Raw genomic sequence first — 22893 nt, forward strand, 5'->3', positions numbered from 1 at the left:
CAAACCCAACGCAAATTTGCATGAATAACACGAAGTGAAAATCCACTTTGCATTCAATCTGAACACACCTTGACATAGTGGGAGCAGATTCAAACCCAGCTCATGTTAGCTGACTGTACGGTACATTTTCCACATGAAGGCAGATAGGTGACTTTAAATGTACGTAGAGAAAGCCAGAAAAAGACCCACGTATTTTTCTTAGGAATGAAACACAAGCGAATGTTGTGAAGCTATGTGACACTTGTTGAAAAGAATCATCATAATACGATCTAATGTGCACCTGGGCGCGTCCAGCATCTGATTGGCCACCCCAAGTACTACCCCATCATCCTAAAGTATGATTGGCTACCTGTCCAGTGAGAGGTGCGCATTCTTGTCTTCTGCAGCTGTTGAATCATCAACAGGCCAAATGCTGCAGCATATTCAACTGCCCTCAGTTTGTGCGTTTACCCCACCAGGTAAACAATCACAGTGTGACGCTCAGGCTCCACCCCCATAGTCTGGTAGTTCAGTGCTTCCGTGCATGCTGCTCAGGCATCTTTACCTTCACGTTCATTTGTCGCCCTGCAGGCTTCAGAGGAGCACAAAGCCATGCAGGCAGCTCAGCTCTGACTCTCCCAGACGAGTTGAACAGGAGAACATGAGTCACTGAGCTTCGTGGCCTTGTTGCTTTGACGATACTTTTGTTTCAAATGCTTACGGAGCCTATTGCTCTGCTGTGTAGTATGTAAGTAGTATGCAAGCAGGCGTACCAAGAACTCATCTGAATCAGCAGGAGGAGTTGGGACTTTTGTTAAACAAAGAATAAATAGCGTGGTGGCGGGTGAGCTTTAGAAGTGCTCGTAGGTGGACGAGAGAACACGGGAACGAAAGCTCGAGCAAATTAGCAGGAACGTCATGTAGGCTAAAGACCCAGCCTTATTTCAAAAAAACCTTTATTTTGAATGTTACTCGGGGTCTGATGGGGGTCACCTCTTGCTCTGCTGTAGTCGAATCAACCAAGATTACGTGTAACCCGTCCACTGAGCCGTCTTTTGGCCATTTTAATAAGAAGTGCTTTCCCTCACAGAAGCCATGGTGAGTTGTTGATGAGCAGACTACCTCTTGTATAATTTGCACTTGAAATATGATTTATGGAGACGATAAATGCACCTCTCAGCGAGTGCAGCTACAGAAAACTGTAAAGATAATAACTTCATGTGGCATGTGAGGTGGCTGCTCAGCTACAGATGATCATTGCTGTGTTTCAGCAGATCAGATCATAAAAGGTATTAATTAAATCTTCCTGATCTCACAGGTAAGTGTCTCCTCAGAGCTCCTCCATCTCATTTGGAGGAACATGTTGTTTCCCGCGGGTGCATCACTCTCCGCTCCCCCGCCCCCACGTCGTATCATTCAAACAACAAATAACATCATTTTCTTTTTTGGCCTTTTCATCTGAAATGAATGCTGATAAGGGAAAGTGTTTTCATGCTCCGTTGGTGCGACATGTTTTCCAGCAGAAGAGGAAAATGCTCTTGTTCACCTCTTGTTCTCACTTGTTGCATCACTCTGCAGACGTGTTGTTTCTACGCCTGTTGCCCCCGTGCAATGTTAGCCCCCTCTGGTTATTGTGTGTATTTGGTTCTTAATTTCATAATCTTATGTGATCGTGTCAGCTGGTGAATCTTGATGTGACTCTTCTCCCATCATGAGTGGCGACTAAACAAAAAGTTAATAAACTTAACTTTTCAGTTCACGGAAATAACGTTTGACAATCAGACATGTAGTGACTGAAAGGAAAGAGCGTGAACACTCATGTGTTTTTAAAATTAGAAATTAAAAATTAAAAGCACACGTCAGGTGCAGGAGACGTCTGCTGTTACATCCCTCTTGAGAAGCAGAAAATCGCCTTTCTTTTATTTATTTATTTCTTTTGAGGGACGGAGGGTGTGACCGGCACGAAGGCAGAGAATATTAATGCCGCTTGAGGCAACCTGCAGTGAATGGTAATGGAGACGTGCTGACCATCACACCTGCGAGAGGACAACCAAAAGCCGAATGAATTCTGTTCCTCTTCTCTCTGCCACGGATGTGAGTGACATGCTGTCTCTAAATATTTGTGTTCAGTGTTTAATGACTGAAAGATATCAGGGTGGAAAGCAAACAGCAGACGGTGGCGAGACATGTGGGTTGCACCGGCCGAGTAGAAGCATCGACAACTTTCCAGCATACAGATTTTTCGGCTCAGTTCTCATGAGACTTAAAGGCAGAATAAAATCTGGTTTTCATGCCATAGTTTTAGTGTCATCTCTAAGGTTAAGCAGTTCCTTTAAAATGGTAATTATGAAATGATCCTTTTTGACGCATTTTTGACTCTATTGGCCTTATGTGGCCAAAAGTATGCAGACACCTGGACTCATTTTAAAACCAAAGGCTTAATTATAATTATAATGAAGCCGTCTTTGCACATGACTCATATTATGGGGACCTCTATTAATCTCTGTAGTTTGTAAAATAAAAATTCTGCCACACATTACCTCCCATAGGCCACCACATTTCACCAAATGGGGTAGTGTTTTGTTTGTTTGTTTGTTATTTTACATCAGTTTTCTGTTGTCAGTCGGAAATTTAATCGCAGCTCATAATAACTTGAACAGCAGTCAACGGCTGTGCTGTGAGTTCGGCTGTATTGATGTTCAAAATTAGTGATGTCAGACAACAATAGGTTGTTGTACTGAAGGACAAACACATCAAAGCACCTGTTGCCTGATCTGAGAGAGCTGCAGATGTGCATTCAGGCTTGTAGCACATTCATAAAGTGGGAAAAACAACTTTAGAGTTTATTATTAATGTTGCTGCTGTAAAGTAGACTCAGCTTCTGAAACCTTGATGTAATGCAGAGCCTTGACATCATATCTGGGATAAAAACCTCAGTAATACGAGTGAAATACAGACTTGTCTATCCTGTGAAAATGCACCACATGAAACACAGAGGTGTGTCAGGAGGAATTTCTAAATCACATCACCTGGTGGTAAAAGTAGTCAGAATTCTTTCTCAAATATCTATTTGATGTATTTACATTCAATAACGATCTCTCTATGTGATTGCATCTATAGCCAGTTTTTATTGTTTTTATTGCTATCCACTGCGGCGCTGGATGCACGGGCCCACAATCATTGAAAATGTGTCAAACGTACAAAACAACAGTCCCTCCCTGCATTTCTTTTTGTTTTTGCAAGGGAATAATGCAGCAAGTAGACGCAGCCGCAGCGAGCTGTTACATAAGAGGCAACCAGCTCCACTAAACGCTGCAGCATGACATCAGATCACACCTGCAATCAGAATCTGGACTGAAATGTGAAAGATTCCCCATTTACCATGCTGCTATACACTATTAAAAAATGATCCCATACGAAGGTTTACTGAGGAGCCTCTGGGTTCTGTGCCCCAAACCAAAGAGGCTTTTGCAACAAAAGGCTCAACATGAGTTTTGTGCAGAAAAATGATCTTTTTATGTTGACAGGGATTCTTTGACTGGCCGGCTGCAGCACAGTGCTGTGCCCTGGCAGCCTGTGGAAACCAAATGTGTCAGTTCAGGCTTCTAACTTTAACCGTTAACTGACAGGTTCAAGCTCAGCATAACTTTAAAGCGTTTTGAATAAACTAAACGAGGTGGATCACCAAACATTAGAGTTGTTTCTTCTCTCATGTTTTTTTTTTCTACAACTACCAGAGAGAGAATATTAAGTTCCTGCATCCCTCTCTCCACTCTGTTGTGGATGCTGACAGCAACACACCACTTGGCTCCCAGACATTACACTCGTATGTGACTGTTGAACATGTTACTGCAAACTGTTTGCAGCCTGGCTGCAGGGATTTGCTCCGAGAATTTGGACAAGTGGTCAGTCAAAACAAGCACTTGAAGATGCCACTTTGGGCTTAAGGAAATTGTGATTTCATCCCTCTCTGACATTTTATAGACCACACAAACAGTTGATTAATTGAGAATTGAGAACCCTAGTCAGAGTTCAGAGAGAGTATTTCTTTATAGTCCTGGCTTTGTGTACAGGGGCATTGTCGTGTTGAAACAGGAAAGGATTTTACATAAACTGTTGCCACAATGTTGAAAGCACTACTACAGAAACCAAAACCATGAAAAACAGCTTCAGACCACAAATAAAAGAGACATGTGGGCAAGGGTCCACATACATTTGGCCGCATAGTGTAACTAACACACTAATGAGCAGTCGTAATGTTTTTACACAGATATTCCCAAGCTAGGAGATTAGTGATCAGAGCAGAATGTGGGTGTTTCCCCCAAGCAAACTGTGTGGGCTCCTGCACATTGATTCATCCAGCGAGAAGGTGCAGTGCATAGCATCACAGCAGGATGCACGTCAATGCTACAACCCGCAGAGGTTAACAACTGGGCCGTGAGCCATGCATGCAGCGATACATCTCCTGAGACGGGGTCAGATCAATACGAGAGGACGTCTAATGGGTACCCTGCTCAGAATAATTCAGGAGAGGTTGCAGGGATTGAGACAACAGTGGTCCCCAGGTTGTTAAAGAACGCAATAACTGAGTTCAGCCCCAAGAAAGAAATGTGTTATGTTTTGCCTCATTCACTCTGGAAATGATGTGTGAGATGTTTCCATGGTAATGTTGTGCCAGTTAATGCAGTTTGTAAAAAACCTCTGCTTCCCTCTAGTGGATACGTGGTACAAGTACACAATAACAGTTTGCGCTGTTTATCTTCTTTTAACATGACTTTTATTTCAAGACAAGTTTAAAAACACAGCTGCCAGACTAAAACTGACAATATGAACATGCAACAAATACATTTCAGTACAATAAAATCAAATAAACACAGCTATGTTTGACATTATTCTTTAATTTTGCCAAAGGAATCAAGAAAAGTGTCTCATGTTTTTAAGGATGCAAAAATCTTTTGTTCCAGAAACACATTCTTTCCATTCATACAGTAGAGATTTAATGTCTTAAATTGGAAAAGCTGATCTGTCCTCCACCAGCTTACATCTGGAACATATTGAGGAAGCAGATATGACTGTAATGAAGTCTGTAAAATGAGGGGCCTAATCTGTATCAGCTAAAATCAGCTACTAATGGAAGAGATATTCACACTTTACAGACTCTCCTTCATTAATATTCAGAAATACTGCAAGCAATCCTCAGTTAACAGTAATATCTAATTGATAGGTTTAACAGTGTGTTCACTTAAAAGATGCACTAATTTGGATGACAAACGTCTGTAGGACAAAATTGTGGATATATTTTAAATGCTTTCCCTTTAATATCCATCAGCTCTGCAGAAATGCCCAGTGTGTAAAATGAGTCAATGTCACAAAAGTAGCAGTTTAAAGGTCAGAGAATAGCATGTCCGTTAGAGTGCATGTAGAAAGTGCAAATAAATGAAGCGGTGGACGCTCTGTTGCCTTGTGGACACAAATATCGTTTTGAAGTAGTATGTTTATGCACAACGGTGGTGTTTCAGCTCGGCGAGAAACCCTTCAAAACTACACCGGCGCCTCATTGGTCAACGACCCGGTCGCTCAACATGATTGGACCATTTTTGTTCCTCTCTCTAAACATTCCGACTTGAAACTAGGCCCCCAGGAAAGCGTGATGTTTAAGCTGTAACTCACTGTCTTGCTATAGATATAGCTTCAGAAGTTACACCTGTTTAAGACATTTAACATTGGCGTGATTATTGCTATTGAGCCAGTTGTGAAGACGAAATGATACGCTTCTGTTGCTGGTGCTCCTTTATTTTTTGAAGGTAATTTCTTTCACATACATCCTGTCATCCTGTGCTAGCAGGCATGCTAACATGTTACCGACGGGTAGCCTGTGGCGCTTCAATGTTGCTGCTCCTCCTCTTACGATTTAAGATAATACTAAGCTAGTTTTGTCCCAGACTGACTACTCTCTCTTCTAACTGTAACATTTAAACATTTCCATTTGGTTGTTTTCCAACGCTTTAGTCGTGTTTAGGAAAATGACATGTTGTAGCTAATGCTAGCTAGCTAATGATGCTCACGTCAGTGCAAGCATTTCGTTAAAAGGTGTTCTGGTGTTGCTGATGGTATAATTTATGCTACAGCTACACGTAAACGATGAAGTAACGATTAATCATGTCAATCGGTTATTTTATTGTGCTTCGTACCACTATGCATTCATCCATCCATGATGAAGATGAAGATGTATCACTGAGATCAATCACGAGTACAAAAGTGTGTGATCCAGATAAAAGCAGCTAAAAACAAGGTGATGATGTCCGTTTTGGCAGATCAACACTTATTGGCAACTTAACCCTAAACCCGACCATGGACGTCCAGCACCACAGACATTAAACAAGTCATTAAAAAAAAAAAAAAAAAAGTCACAAGACAAGTCATTAAAAGTCCACTGTGTAGGATTTAGGGGGATCTACTGGCAGAAATGTACAATACTAGTCAGAATTATGTTGTCATTAGTGTATTATCACCTGAAAATAGGAATCATACTTTGGTTGATTTAGCTCTTTTGATGAGCTCTTTATATCTACAGTGGGAGCGGTCCTCTTTCACAAAGTCTGCCATCTTTGTACAGTAGCCCTGAGTGGACAAACCAAACACTGGCTCCCATGAAGGTTTTAAGTCAAAGCGGAGGCCTCTGTAGATTCTCCTCCACTCTTGAATGCTTGAGTGAGATGAGGTGTATTCAGTTGGTTGCACTCTGCATACCCCCCCCCCCCACTAGATGTTACTAAATCCTACACACTGGACCTTTAGTTTGTGAAGAATTTAGTCAAACATGTTTCTGAGGCATTGACTTTCAGGTGTGTTTCATTCATGTGGGATACAAGTGGATATCAGTCATAACCTGATTTTTTTTGTCTAGTCCACAGTCATGTCTTTTCATCAGGATCGGGCGGGTCCCAGAGGAGGAATACCTCCAGGCCAGCATGGCTCCCCTCAAAACTACCGACCCACCAACCTGAGACCGCCACCTCCCCAGCCTCCCGTTCCCCCGTACCACTATGATCCTCAGGCTCCTCCCAGTTCAAACTACCATGGAAACAGCGGATACATGCCTCCGCACTCTGACTTCATGCAGTACCCTCCACCAGCACCTTCCCAGAATCCCAGTTCCCTCAACCAGTGCCCACTGCGCCCTCCTTTCCCCAAGCCCCCTGGCCGGCAGAGCTTCCCTGAACCCCCGCCTAGCTTCCCACCCCCTCCTCTTCCCAGCTCCACAGGCGGTCCCACACCAGGGTCGCAGGTATCTGTTCAGAATGCCTACCACCCTTACATGATGCCTCCTGTGCCCCCACCACCATTACCACACCCACCCATGCCTCCCCCCATAGCCTCCCAGTCTATGAGCTACCACCCTCCATACTCCATGAACTACCCCCATCCTCCTCACCCTCCTTTCCCTCCTCCCACCTTCAGCCCCGGCTACACTCAGAGCCCCAGCTCATTCAAACCAGACCACAGCTTCAGGCACGGGGCGCAGTACAAGTATGAGAAGCCCATGGACAACAGGAGGTCTCCAGAAAGGGGGTACCGCCACGATGACCACAGGCAGAAGGGCTACGGCTACGGTAGCCACAGTGATAAGCATAAAATGGAATTTCCTGGAGAGAGGAAGGACCGCGGGAGGAGTCCAGACAGGCGCGGCAGGCCAGAGGGAGGACGGTACAGGTCCGAGTACGACAGAGGCCGGACTCCCCCCAGACACAGGAGCAGGGATCGTAGCAGGTACATAAACGGCACTACCCCTCCTAAATGACATCAATGTGTGAAGCTGTTTTTTTCTTACTGCTGCTATGTGTGTGTTTGTTCACAGGGAGAGGTATCGCCACAGAGAAAGTCGGCGATCTCAGTCGCCCGACAGGCACAGAAAGAGGCCTCGAAGGTACACCTGTAGTCCAGTATTTGTCATGAAAGAGCTGTTGTGAATGTTTTACAGTTACAAGATGCTTCCATGACACACAGCTTCTTCCAGGATAAATAAAATACCCATCTTTGTATTTGCTGTATTTATTTTAGATGAAAAAACTCATGCAGCTGAAAATTTTGGCCCTAAAAACAGACTTTATCTGCAAAAACAAACTAGTTGAAAGAAGACTGTAGAATACTGAACACACTACTCACTGGTCTGCCGAGACTAGTTGTGCTTTTTGTTCATCATAATTCATGAAAATTTGAAGCACAAGTTCACAGTCACACTTGCATAAAATTGGGGGACATGCAAGAGACAGATTAAAAAAAAAGAGACATGGGTCAATTTTCAAAAACCTGGATCATCAATTTCCCACAATGCAGCATGATACTTTCATTAGAACCCCCTGTGCTGGGTAAAAGGCCACATCTTTTTTTTGTTGTTTGTTTCTTTTTAATTCTTGTTTTTTAGGGTTTTTTATGCTTTTAGAGAGAAGGGGAGTGATTGCTGGATGTGAACTGGGGATGTTGCTGTTCACTGTTTACCCCCCAGCCCACCAGTGCAGCGAAATAAAGGCAGCTTTTTATCATTGGAGTAACTTTCTCACACAAAGCTCCTATAAAATCTCTCTATAAAAGTCTCTATAAAAGGTGTTTCACACAGTTTTCACCGCTGCAGTCGTGCTCCCATTGACTACTAATTTTACTTTGAAGTGATAAACCTATGGAGCTTCCCTTAAATATTTCTAACACTTTCAAACATTTCTCACGGTCTTCATTTAGCAATTGAAGCTGTCGTCATGTGACCTTAAAGTCGAGGTGAAATGAAACATTTCTACATCACATCCTCGGTCACAAAATCGATGAAATCAATTTGTTTATACTCTTTTATCAAAATCCACCCATGTTTTCTGACTTTAAAACAAAACATGACATGCTTACGTAAGCTTGAACCAACCAGTTTCAGCCAATAATATTGTGACATCCACCCGCCAATCAGTTTTCAACTGTTAGCCCCACAGAGCTGAGACTCATGAGTTAGCTTGCTAGCAGCAGCAGCATGGAACATCAATGTGTCTTCAGGTGTTCGTCACCTCAAACCTGTAACAGGGGCTGATGAAGGTGTTGAAGGAGCCGAGTTCTCCTCTTTACTTGAAACTAATGTGATTGTCTGCATAGATCTGCATTTATGAATGAAAAATAAATGAGCTCCTAGCGCAGTTAACAACAGCATTTATCAGCAGACAGCAGCGTCTGAGTGAACAAAAATGTGTAAATTTACATAAATGAACAGAGAATAAATAAGCATTGGTAGTGCACACAGTAGCTCCCAGCGGCAGCTTTGTTTGTGCTCCCAGTGAACATCTATATAACGCTATTATTCACTTGAGCATAGAAAAATATTTGCAAAAATTGTCTCTGACGTGTCTGCAGACATTTTTTATTTAATCGGCCTTGTGAGCGCAGACGCCGGCTGATTATCAGCAGACTGCCTTTCCCGTTCCCAACAGAAACACGTCACGATACCGAAGCTACATAGTCTGGAAACGCTGTTTCATCCGGACTTTAATTTGTTTGTTTTGGTCACACGGCATCATGTGGTCTTAACCTCCATCTCGGCTAATTGCGATAATATTTGCTTTGAATCTGTGCCCCGCAGTCGGTCCTCCAGCAGAGACAGGAAACGTGGCCGCTGGGAGGAGGAGAGGGACAGGAGGTCGGAGAGCTCCTCCGGCCTGAGCAGAGAGCGCAGCTACTCCTCCATCAGGAGCAGAGACAGCGAGGAGGTCTTCGCTGACAGAGACCGGGAGCGAGAGAGGGAACGGGAACGGGACCGAGAGAAGGAGAAAGAGAAAGAGAAGGGGGATGATGAGAAAGAGGAAGAGGAGCTGCTGAAACCTGCCTGGATCCGCTGCACACATGCTGAGAGCTACTACTCCAATGACCCCATGGACCAAGTGGTACTGCTGGCACTTTTCTCTTCATTATATCCATCCTTTGTTCGCTTTCTAATTGTTTGTTTTAATATCTAATTGTTATTATACTCTTGGTGCCCTTTGCAAGAGTCTCGGAGTCCATCGCCATAAAAATGTCCTTGCCCGCAGTTTATTTTAGGTAGATTAAACAGGAAATGGCTTGTTTTAATTCAAAGCATTTAACAGAGAGCCCATTAAGGCTGAGCACAGACTGCTTGATATTGTTTTATCCAACTGACTGTCAAAGGAAACGTTCCTAATCCTCTGTCAGCCGTTTTATTAGTTTTATCTGGTGTTGTTAAAGAGTTGGATTAGCTGCTGTCCACTGCTGGATGTTTTTCAAGCCTTTCAGTTAATAGCGAGCACTCAAAGACGCCTCAGTCGCCCCTTCGCAAATCACCACCTGCTCTGTCAAATGCTTTTCTAAAGTCTTTGAATCTTATGAAAAGTGCCAACTCCTTTATCTTCTCTGAAAGTCTGACCTTTAGAGGTGCTCTCAGAATGCTTGCTTCATGCTGTCATGAGCTACTTTTTACCCCGAATTAGACATTCTGTCCAACACCTGAAGTGTCTCTCAGTAAAACCAAAGTGAAGGGAAATGTTGAGATGGAGACCCACTTTATTTCTCCTCTACGAACAGATATACTTCTGTTGCGTCTCTGTCTTTTCTGCGGTGACAGTGAGGGCGCTGCCGGTGGGAGTTATACCGTGTTTCCACCAGGTGGCTCGACTCGCTTTTATGTGGAAGGTGCGTGGTACTTTTTTTGGTATCACATCGGTCGAGATTCCAAACGAGGTTAACGGTTTTAAATGGCGGAAACACTGCAGTCCACTGATTGGTCAGAGAGTGCAACACGGACTTCCTGCACAGATTTTAAAAAGTGGCAGCCGACAAAACAACACGGCGGTCAGTTGATGAAGTGCAACCATTCCAGACGGAAAGCACTCCCTCCATTGTTCTTGTGTGTTTGTGTCATGGTGAAGATGATGTCAGCTCAAGAAGCCCGCCTACATTGTGGGGGTACCGGCTGCGGTGGAAAACGAAAGGAAAAGTTGAGCCGAGCCGTACCAAGAAGTGGAAACACAGCTTTAGCTACTTTAGCAGGTACGACCTCAAAAAAAAGTCTGGACGCAGTGCAACATGGAAATAAAGACAGAATGCACTCAGACGGTTTCACGAAGTGTTCCTGAGTCCAATCATGTGTTCACAAAGTGGTGAACCTCGCTCCATCCTCGCTGTGAACGACTGAGCCTTTCCAGGATGCTCCTTTCACACCCAATCATGATGCTATCACCTGTTACCAATCAGCCTGTTTACCTGTGGAATGATCCAAACAGGTGTTTTTGGAGCGTTCCACATCTTTCCCAGTCTTTTGTTGCTCCTGTACCAACTTGTTTGTATGTATGTTGATGCATCAAATTCAGAATAAGCAGATATTTACAAAAATCAATGAAGCTGATGAGGTCAAACATTAAATACATCTTTGTGCTGTTTTCAGTCGAGTTTATGTGAAAAAAAAAAAAGATCAGCAAATTATCACATTCTGTTTCATTGTTCTTTAGTGAAGTTTTAGAAACAAACACCCTGACTCTGGTCTTATTCAGGTCTTTTCTCTCCTCTTGTTCTCTTTGACATTTAAAAAGTGTATTTTATCTGTGTCTGTTCAGGGGGACTCTACTGTGGTGGGGACCAGTAAACTGCGAGACCTGTACGAGCGCTTTGAGGAAGAGCTGGGGAGGAGACAGGAGCGAGCTAAGACTGCACGACCCAAATGGGACCCGCCCAAGACCAAACTGGATGAGGATCCAGGTGGGTAGTCCTGCAGAACTGGCTGGATGTAATCATGTGGGATCACTTTTGATATATGAACAGCATCATCACACAGTTTGGTTGAGTTGTTAAGGCAAGTTGGTACAAATAACAGCTGTAACGTGCGCTTGCAAATTGTTCCGGATAAGATAAGATAAGATCAACTTAATTAAACTACAGCTGGGGAAATTTGGTGTAACAGGCAGCATCAATTAAATTATAGCAAGTAGCAAAGGCAATAGAAAATAAAAAATACAAAATAAGAAAATGCAAAATAAGAAGTAGACTATGTGTAGGTATATTTCATTTCATACAAAAGACTATAGAACATATGTTGCTAATGGAAAGTACTTGAGAAATATTCAAAAGGGATTGCACAGGGATGGGAAAAATTGCACATGTTATGGAGATATTACGTACAGTATTTGCTCTATTGCACAATAGATAACTATATACATGTGTCACAGTGGAAATAAAAATATATATACATACTGTATTTAAGGGAAAGGGAATGCAATATTGCACAGGTTATAGCACGTATGAGGTAGAAGGATGTTTACAGTAGTGCAAAGAAGAAATGTGTGTGAACACAGTGCTACATTTTCAATGCCTGAGTTGAACAACCTGACGGCCGTTGGTATGAAGGACCTGGACCTGTGCTCCTTCTGAGACAGTGGACGCAGCAGTCTGTTACTGAAGGAGCTGCTTGAGGGTCACCACAGTGTCATGCAGGGGGTGTGAGGGGTTGTCAATGAGAGATGTCAGCTCGGCTAACATCCTCCCCTCGCCTACGTCCTCGATGGCGTCCGGAGGGCGGTCCAGGCCAGAGCCGGCTCTCCTCTCCCGTCTGTTCAGTCTCATTCTGAGCTTCCACAGCTCCAGTGGGCCGCTGTGTAGAAGACTGCAGATGCAACAACAGAGTCATAACATGTTTTTAAATGTGCCCTACGTACTTACTCTCAGTCTTCTCGGCAGCGAGTGCAACAGCTAAATAACAATATGCGAACAGTTAATACATCTGTTGACAATTTTTTGCACTTGATATGCATACAGACGTGCTGTCTTCTCAGCAGTGCATTAGGCTGAGGCAGAGATTAAGTTCAGTGTTTATGATGTTATCTGCGGGGCTGTCAGCTTGATTGTCTCTTTCAGCCCCGCTATAATATAAATCTCGCTCAGGGAGATTTTAATTTGCTAAACATGTTGCTCCGGGCACTGACTTCACAATCAAGCACTCGAGTTAAAATGCTGATAAGAGTTGACTTTGCTTCGCTAAGAACCGCAGACTCTTTGGCTGGCTGGTAATTAAAATCCTCGTTTTGGCGTGAGGGTTCTTTTTGGTAAGTGACAAGTGCGAGGGGAAATAGAGAAAACACGAGCGCCAGATGGCGACTGTGCTGCTGTTTTAACTGCAGAGGCGTTTAAGTCTGCAGCTGGCTCGAGGAATTAGGTAACAGATCTGAAACTTTTCTCTGTCGCCGGCATTGTGTGGATAATTACTCCTCTGTGATAGAGCACACAGTTTGAAAGCGTTTTGACAGATTGTTTTAATGCTTTATAATCATGTGTGAGGGTGCAGCTGAGCAGGAGAGCTTAACCACCAGCTCCGGCTCACTGAATTATGTCTGGATCTTCATCTCCGTGACGTTCTAATGATCAAAAGACCTTTTTGCACTTTCGCTTTCAGACGACAGCAGCAGTGAGTCAGACTGTGAGTCAGATGCTGATGGAAGCACCTGCTCCAGCAGCTCTGACTCAGAGGTTTTTGATGTCATCGCTGAGATCAAGAGAAGGAAAGCTCATCCCGACCGCCTGCACGAGGAGCTGTGGTACAACGACCCGGGCCAGGTCGGTGCTCTCTCTCTCTCTCCGTCTGTCTCCTGCAGCATTTATTAAGTTATAAAAACCAAATTCTGCACCCGCCTCCATTTGTTTTTATCGTCCACTTTAATCTCCCGTCAGCCCATACAGGTCTGAGAAGGTTACAGAACAGATCTCATTCCTGAAGCACTTTGAAGCTGTGCTGTTCATGTGGGAATGACAGGCCAGCTCATATGACACTGACAGGGCGGTGGCTAAATCCGGTCGGATGACAGTAGATGGCAGTGTGCGGTGGTGTTAATACAAATCCCAATAAATGTGACCCTCCAACATCTTGCACTGCCCCCACATAAAGAAAAGAAGGCAAACCGTGGCTCATTCTGCACCAAATGAAGCCGAGCAAACAAATAAACGAGTGAATCCGCTTCAGCTAAATGAAACCTGCAGCCTGAGGATTTCCAAACAGAGTCGCTTCAACAGAAATGGAGCAGGTAACACTTTCATTCCAGGCACTGAAGCAGGCCCCTGTTTGATTGTGGATATCACCTAAATCTCTTGTCTGATTTGCATAAATGAGTCATTGTTTGCCAGACGTGTAATATAAGATGCTATGATTCTGTTAGCCCTAAGCTATTAAAGCAGAAATCCCATGTGCCTTTGGAAATGATCCTAAAACAAACTCTTATGCAAGTCAAATTCACTCTTAAATGAACTAAAATAAATGAACAAACAATCTGCAGTAGAGCTGCACTGGGCTGCTTGATAGTAGCTTATTTTCAGGTCATTTAGAAGCGGCGTCTCCATTACATGGTTTGTCCACCAGAGAGCGCTGACCACTTTATTTTTATTTTTTATTGTGTTCTCCTCAGTTTGTGTCCTGGTTACAGTTCCTTAAAAAAGTTTTTGTTTTAAAAATGAATTACATTAACAGCCAATATTTAGCTGCATTGAATCACAATCAAAGAATCTAAACTTTAACGTCTCCAACAGCTGAAATTTTTGAGAAACACATAAAAGAAAAGTATTTTTTTCTTCACGTTGTTCGTTATCACGTTATCCAACAGCACAACTGAGAACTCCAGTGGAGGAATAAAGGTCAGGAGTCTGCAGTGGTGCAGTTTGCAGACGTGGAATGCTCTGCAGCCCCTGCGCTATACATGGCAAGTGAGGCAGTTGTGTCTGATTTACGTATTTTCTTTCTGTCCAGATGAATGATGGTCCCTTGTGTAAGTGCAGTGCCAAGGCCAGACGTACAGGGATCCGCCACAGCATCTACCCGGGGGAAGAGGTATGACACGCCGTGAATAAATCACCCTCCCATAACCTTGCACAGAGGGGCAAGGACATTATTCTACTCAGCCTAAATGTATTCTCTGTACAGTGGCCATTTTCCATTGTATTAAATAAGGGGCAATCCGATTTTATCGTCCCAAAGAACCAAACGGTGATATTACATCTGTAAGAATCAGACAGCAGAGTTGATCTATGCCGGTGACTCATCGATTATGTTAGCGGGCGCTGAGATTTTAGGCTTCCATGGCTCCTTTTGCGAAGATATTTCACTCTGCTTGTGTTTATCAGAAGTTGCTCCTTTATTAGACATTTAGAATTAAAGTGTTTACACTTCAGGAGAGAGGGAGGCTTGTTCAGGAGATCACTGAAGGTCATGGATTATTTAATGAGTGTGTATTTTTTAACATCAGCCTTCAAGAATTTGGACTCAAGTAGATTTTTTTTTTTTTTTTAGCCATTAAAGCGTCATCTGAAGGTCATTTTATATCTTATGGAGTCTATTTGGGTATAAATGAACAGGGCTCGCCCCCTTGTTAATCGCTTAGCTGACTAATTGCTTGTTGCGGTCTTGGTTGGCCTGGAAATTGTTAGTCAATTAGTTGTTTTTGGCCTTATGCAGCATACAGGACGCCTGACTGTATTCATTAAAAGGATGTCAGTCAAGTTTTCAGTCATCAGGCTTTAATAGAAATCTGTCACTTTCACATCTTAGTAAGTCGATTCAATTGAGCACAGTCCTAAAACAGTCCTAAAAGTGAGTTTCCACACGTGGTTTGTATCTCTCACACGAGCTCTCGGGTGTGAGCGGTGCAATGTAAACACAAGTGCTGCTGAACAGAGTTCGTGTCTCCTTCAGCCCGTGAAACGATGCCGTACGATGAACAACAACGCAGGAAAACTGTTCCACTACAGGATCACCGTGTCTCCTCCCACCAACTTCCTGGTAGGACTCCGTCCCTTTTGCCTTCTTAGCTGGCTTTGAGAATAGCACAATGATGCCGTGCTGCGTTTGACGTCGTCTCGCTGTTTTCTGTTTCAGACCGACAGGCCGACGGTGATCGAGTACGATGACCACGAGTACCTGTTCGAAGGCTTCTCTCTTTTCTCCCACACGCCTCTCACCAACGTAAGCTTTACTGCTTTGAATTGTTAACCTCACAGGTGATAAGCCATTGACTTTACAGCACAAAATGTTTTGAGTATTGCCAGCGTGCAGCCATCTTTTCCCCGCTCTGCCTGTGTTTCGTATTTCACGTCGTCTTTTATTATCGATTTCCTCGCACTTCCTTTTATATTGTGTGTTTGGGGGCAGGTGGTGTCGCGCTGACTTTCTTCACTGTTTGACAAAGGCGAAAGCTTATTAAACTCACACATGTGTCACCTTCAGGAAGTCATTTCCTACTCAAACACTCGTGCGTGTTGTACGTAGAATAAGCTCCAGACGTTGAATCGTTGATCTGACGGGTAACTTTCAACACTGATTGGTCCTGGTTGCTTCTGATATTAGATGCATGCTGATATTTCAAGGGAAATCATATTGCAAGGATGAGAAACTTTATATATGCATTGTTTTATATAAGTAAATTGTAATTTTAAACACATAATAATCTTCTTGTTAACATTGTAGTTTCAGCTTCACAGCCCAGTCCTGGTCTTCCTCCCACGTCTGCTGTGCGATGTGTGGGCCTGCCTGCATGAACCTCTGCTGTGTAAAGATGCTCTAACAACCTCTCTCCTCACAATATTCGACCACTGCTTCGTCAGCTCTGCGCCGGCCACGTACGACCCCCGGCCTCCTCCTACATGTCGGTTCTGGCAACACGTATAATTAAGGCCGGCGTTTGAGTGAAAAATCCGCAATCCTTCAACCGCACTCGCCTCAAAAATAACTTCAAATCGGCTTTTCGGCTTCTTTGTTGCCCGGACAAAGTGCTCCTCTCGCGGCGCTGACCTTGTCGCCGAGTCCTCCCCCCTCACTTTTGAAGGCCCATCAGTGACTGTCAAACATTAGAGAGGTCGTGCCTTAAAAAGAGCCCTCTCTTTCTGCAGCCGTTAGAGCCGATCCCGAGGAGGAAGTTTAAAGGCGGGAGTCATCGATACGTGGACTGCCAGCCCCGTCACGATGCACGTGTGTGTGCGCCGGTGTCTGAGAGCGTGTTTTTTCCTGCATGTTTGAATAATAAACTACTCGGTCAATATCCGTCGAGCTTGAAAAGAGCCTCGAGGATTAAGGCACGATTTGAACTGGATAATTTAAGCGGCCCTTGTTAAAAGCTGGGGTAAACGCTTCGCGGCAGTGCGAGGATTAGGAAGCTCGGAGTGTGGCGATATTAGCCCTCTGCTAGTTAGCCGCCGGGATGGGCGAGAATGAATGCGGCTCCCAGGTTAATCTCTTAAAATGGACCCCTGCGCTCTGACAACAAAGACCGTGTAACTAGGGAGATTAAACACAGAAGAGCAGGCTTATCTGTTTAGCGAGATTTGAGTTACTTAATTTTCGAGAGTGTGTGTGTGTGTGTGTGTGCGTGTGATCTATGGGAGTGAGTGTCTGTACGTGTCAGGGCTTTTTAATTGACCAAAGGTTGTGCGTGTTTAACCAGCCAACAGTGTGATTTGTCCTGCGTGCATGCTTTTTGTTGCCGCGCGGCCGTGTCCGCCATTTTGGGCGAGCTCCACGGCCGAGATGAGGTTTTAATGAGTTCCCTTGAAAAGCTGTAACCTCTGCCTAACGCCATGGTAATGAGTCGGCCCGTCCTTTCTTCTTCTCGTCCTCTGTCCCTTTCATCATCGCAGATTCCATTGTGCCGTGTGATCCGCTTCAACATAGATTACACCATCCACTTCATAGAGGAGATGACACCGGAGGTCGGTAAAACCCCCCTTTATCTCCCAGCTCTTTCTCACCCCTTTTTGTTTTTATCTCAAACGGCTGAGACTGAGCGCAGCTGAGCCACATGTAACCCTCACACCTCAGTGCCTGGGAGAGCGAAGGTGCTAATCCTCATAGAAGAGGGAAAAGAGATTCTTTGTAACCTGCACGGGTTGATTACGCCGATAAGGTGGCTTATGAGATGAAAGTTAGAGAACTGGATTTACGTATCAGTCATATCTACATTAAGGTGCTCTTTATGGCAGTATCACAGCTCGCCTGCTTGTAGTGTGTGCTCACACACCGCCGCTGTCAAACACTGCCTCTCTCTCTTGTTCAGAACTACTGTGTGCGAGGCCTGGAGCTGTTTGCCGCCTACTTGTTCCAGGACATTCTCGAGCTGTATGACTGGAACCTGAGAGGTACGACCCCGGCCCAACGGCCCGTTTCTCTAACAGGGTTTTTCTGCGATCACACCCGGTGGCAGCTTTAGATTCACAGATCACTGTCGCTTGCAAATTGCAGATAAAATTGAAATTAAGCGAGAGGAAATGATCTCAAATCGCTGCTTGCATGTTGCAGAAATGGTCAAACTGGTCACTGCTGTTGTTTAAGTTTTGATGACGGACGTATACTCTATTTTCGAAATCACTATAATGGTCAGTTAAATGCAGATATAGTGGTAAAACTAAGTCACCTTAACCTTTAAGTGCTATGCAGCTGCTGTTTCTACTCATGTTGTGGAAACTGAACCAGTTTAAAATGTGTTGATACAATTAAAGGTTGTCAGAGGTTGTGTCTTTCATTACTTGGTCATTTTTTTTTTACAAAAATAGGTTGAAATATAGTCAGTATTCCAGTTTAATACACCCGTTGGAGTAATAATGAGCAGTTGAAATGTGCACAGAGGGCACCTCAGAGGCAGGACTGGGTCACATCTAATTACGATATTATAAATTTGACCTCCACTGTCGTCATACATGATATTTACGTGACTTGCAAAGACCTTTTTGTCCGTGATTAAGACGTCATTAAACACTGCGACTGTATCACCATGCAGTACTGGAAAAGGCGAGGCCAACGAGTATAGAGTTTAGAAAAATACAAGCTTTACCAAAATCCCTTTATTTGCATTGACAAAAGAGACTTTCCAAACCTGAAGAGACACGTTCAGGCTCCCCACAAAGAAACTGAGGAAGATCAACAAAACATTGAATGCAACTCGACTAAAGTAGTTTTCTTCTACTAAAATAAGAATAAAAATGTGATTAAAAACTAGCAAGGACATGTGACACAGGGCTAAGAATAAGACTAAATAGAAAAAGTAGCTTCGAGAATTGACACCATTTCCCTGTGCAGAAGGATGCTTGTGCAGTTTGACTGTTTTCACATTTATCTGCTGAAACTGGACCGTTTCTCTGCACTCATTAAAAATCTAATTTACAGGAACGGACCTTCAAGCAGGATTTGTGACTTCAGAACTAGTTTGGGAGCCAATCCTGATCCAATATTTCAACTTACACGAGTGTGATATAGGAGCTCGAAGCCTCCAGTGAACACTGAGAATTGACTTTTCAGGGAAGTAGGAGACATTCACGGATTCTGGATTTTTAAATGAAGCAGGAGTCGATGTCATTTGAAGGAATTCAACCAGATAACACGAACCATATCAGACACAAATTATTATTCAAAGGACAGTATTTATATACATCGCTAAACATGTCTGGAGGGGAGCTTAAGACAGGGAGCATAGCTGCGGTTATCATTTCCACCCTAACTCTACACTCTAATCTTAAACATGTGTGGAAAGCTTGTTAGATTTTATCATGAAAGGTTGTTCTCTGCCTTAACAAACAACTAAAAACCTCTTTGCTCTTTTCCTCCAGGTCCTGAGTTTGACAATGAGGCCTCTGGATGCCAGCAGTTCCATTTCATGCCCCGATTTGTGCGATTCTTACCTGGTAAGACTCTGAACAGACTGCAAAGATCCTGCACTGCCCTCCTTTGCTTTTTGTCTCCCTCTGGTGGTCAGCGTTGATACAGCTCTCAAGTTAAAAACACAGCACAGAGAAGAAAAGGAGCATGTCTCCAGTAACTTCTACTCCAGATATTTCTGCATGGGCTGGTGTTCATATTTCTGGTATGTTCTGTGCAGAATGACTCACTGTTCCTGAGCCGCTGTGCAGCCGCATGGTGTTCATCCCTAATACACATGATGGTGCTGGTGCACTATGATATTGCTGCAGTGTTTTGTTATGACAGCTGTGCCACCTACCTTCTTTCCATCAAAAAACATTTTTTTCTCCTAGCTCTCCCAATTTAGTCCACTACAAACACTCATCTGCCTCTTTTACAAAATCACACGGAAAAAAGTGCCCAGTGTAATGTTTCTGATGTGGTCTGTGAGGAGCCTAGAGGAGACGGGGAGTTACAGCGATGCTGTGTTTGAAAGTTACAGTGAGTGTTTGTGTATGCATCGCTTATTGTCTTAATGCATTTCCAGGACTGAGAGGCAGTAGATTTGTGCGTGTCCGTCCATGTGAACACTGATAAATGGATGTGAATACATCTTGAATGAGCGTCGATTAAACCGACTCTGTTTGACCCAGTAGATTGCAGTAGATGTGTGCGCCTGGCTGTATTTCTCTGTGCGTGTGTGTTACTGTCTGCTCGTTCCTCGTCTTTGTGATACAGATTTGAATGTTATTCCATGCGCGTGCCATTATGTGCCTTCACGTATTGTAAGGCATCCAACCTTGCATCAGTGCCTCTGTTCACCTGCGCTTTTCCCGAACAATGCGATTGTGATGCATGGGGACATTTTCACAATATGTAATATTGCTTCTAAAACTCCTAGTTGGCATAGGTGAGGCAGGGTGAGACGCTTGCATGAAAACGAAGAATTTCTCCCAACACCAGCCTTGATTTTGGGCCAAGGATTTTGAGCAGTGGAAGAATACATTATATTGAAGCTTTTCCCTCGTGGAAAATGTCACAGCTTGTTTAATCCCACAAACTCGACCTACAAAAAACTGAGATTTTTTTTGCATTTTTTTAATTAACTGTGAATCCCTGGTGAGCGGTTTACCTTGCGGTGGTGTTTTTATGCTTCTGACCATACGTGCATTCATTTCTGGTGTGTATTTATGTTCATTAGATGGCGGGAAGGAGGTGCTGTCAATGCATCAGGTGCTGCTCTACCTGCTGCGCAGCAGCAAGCCCCTGGTCCCCGAGGAGGAGATTGCAGACATGCTGCAGTGGGAGGAGCTGGAGTGGCAGAAATATGCGGAGGAGTGCAAGGGCATGATCGTCACCAACCCGGGCATGGTGAGACCTCAGCTTCGCTGTTACGACAGGGGGTGGCCTTGTCTGCCGTCTCAAGGGCAGTCGTCGCCCCCAACCCCGACACCGCAGGAATAAGGCTGTTCCTGTTAGCCTGTGACATGAGCAACCTCACCTATTATCCCCAAGGGCGTTTGCTGTCATCAACACTATCCAGGCCGAAGCTTTTATGTCACGATGAAGTTGGTTAACCTTCTTGTCTGGCCCATATTTTAAAGGATGTACGGTAATTGTGTCTGGGTAAAGGTGAAGATGTCTTCGCTAGCTAAAAGGTTGCATATGAACAGTGAATATGATTGTGTAACCTTTGGTGTGGGTGAGTTATTGGGTCAACTGCTCTTGCTGGCAGGACTGAATTGTTGCTGTCAGGATTTCCACATAGGTGGGTGTTTTAATAGTCTTCCATCCCTACACTCAAGTTAAAGATTGGTCTGCCAGTCAAACAAAGTCTATTAAAAAGATCACATATAGAGACCCCCCCCCCCCCGTTTGGTGAAAATAGAACGATTTAGTGCAATGGTCAGCAGCAAAGGTTGTCTTTGTCACTGCCAAGTTATTGTTTAAGTGGTTATTTTATCATCATTTCAACCCAGTCCTAACCCCCTGTCCTAAAGCCAGTCATTAATGTTTTCATGTTTGTATCACTCATGATTGATTGAATATTTGCTTTGGGGATGAATCTGTCGATTCTTATTTCAATTAACCCACTTAGTCAGTCAGAAAATTGTAAGAAATATTTAAAAAAATACCCACCCGAGAGTCCAGAGCCCAAACCTTTTCATTTCACAGTGATATTAAACAGACAAAAGCAGCAAAATCAAGTCTTTGTCGCTTGGTAAATAATGTAAATGATCATCACTTTATGTTAATTTGCTCTGAGAGGTTTAGAAACATACAATAGTTGGTCCTCTATAATCATGCATGCTGTCATTTTGGGGAAATCATACCTACAGTGATATGTCAAGGTCACGCGCCAAATGAAGGCGTTCAGCGCCAATCAAACAGGCCACGCTCGGGCGATCGTATCCCACAGCGGCACGGTCGACAGACGAGCGCACAAATGTCGTCACCTTCAAACAGCCGCGGCGCATTAACGCGTAGGTAACGGATATATGCATCAGCTTTTACACCGTAATTGTGTGGAGGTTGTAAACAGGGCCGATCATCAGAGCTTCCATCGGGCCAATCAAACCTGATTATGTGGCTTTAAAGGCAGAATCAAAGTTGTCTGGCGACCTCTCGCTCTCCACTCAAAGTTTGTATGCAGGCCGCGACGAGCGAGCGCGGCTAATGTCAAGGTGAGCCCGAGCCTCGAGCCATCTGCCATGCGGCTCATCGCGCCTTATGCTACAGCTCCTTCCTCTGATCTCGCAAAATGCCTGACAGGCTAACTGTGATTTGGGAGTCAGCGGAGGACATGTTGCTTGTCAATCTCCTCCCCGATAAGAGTCAGAAGTTAGCTCGCCATCCCTGACATCACTTTATCATTGTTGTGCGCTCGCTACGAGCCCAGCCTCTCATTGCATTCCTGTGACAGACGACCCTTATGGCGTGGATTATTTGTTATTTCACATATTGGTTGCAGATTATTGAATGATGGCTGCCTTGTAGCTGTATGAATGTGTTTATACTGTACCATGACTCGCTGTATTGCCCCCCCCCCCCCCCCCCCCCCCCATAGAAACCCAGCTCGGTGCGTATCGACCAACTGGACAGGGAGCAGTTCAACCCAGACGTCATCACCTTCCCCATCATCGTTCATTTTGGGATCCGGCCTGCTCAGCTAAGCTACGCTGGAGACCCTCAGTAAGATCACACACACACACACACACACACACACACAAATGTCG

The 22893-nt window shown here is 44.1% G+C and overlaps 1 protein-coding gene across 2 annotated transcripts in view; it reads left to right on the forward strand.

Moving 5' to 3' along the window:
• Positions 1-5624: 5624 nt before the first annotated feature.
• drosha (drosha ribonuclease III) overlaps positions 5625-22893 on the forward strand; it is an 85404-nt gene continuing 68135 nt past the window's right edge. For both annotated transcript variants that reach the window (XM_041961283.1, XM_041961284.1), the window contains exons 1-14: positions 5625-5783; positions 6887-7749; positions 7838-7906; positions 9593-9893; positions 11577-11718; positions 13406-13566; positions 14747-14827; positions 15689-15775; positions 15872-15958; positions 17626-17697; positions 18042-18123; positions 19588-19662; positions 20859-21028; positions 22725-22849. In XM_041961283.1, the coding sequence (XP_041817217.1) occupies positions 6896-7749; positions 7838-7906; positions 9593-9893; positions 11577-11718; positions 13406-13566; positions 14747-14827; positions 15689-15775; positions 15872-15958; positions 17626-17697; positions 18042-18123; positions 19588-19662; positions 20859-21028; positions 22725-22849 (2306 nt within the window). In that variant the 5' untranslated portion in view covers positions 5625-5783; positions 6887-6895. The remainder of the gene's footprint in view (positions 5784-6886; positions 7750-7837; positions 7907-9592; positions 9894-11576; positions 11719-13405; positions 13567-14746; positions 14828-15688; positions 15776-15871; positions 15959-17625; positions 17698-18041; positions 18124-19587; positions 19663-20858; positions 21029-22724; positions 22850-22893) is intronic.

Source organism: Chelmon rostratus, chromosome 20 (genome assembly GCF_017976325.1).
Source record: "Chelmon rostratus isolate fCheRos1 chromosome 20, fCheRos1.pri, whole genome shotgun sequence".
Lineage (NCBI taxonomy): Eukaryota > Metazoa > Chordata > Actinopteri > Chaetodontiformes > Chaetodontidae > Chelmon > Chelmon rostratus.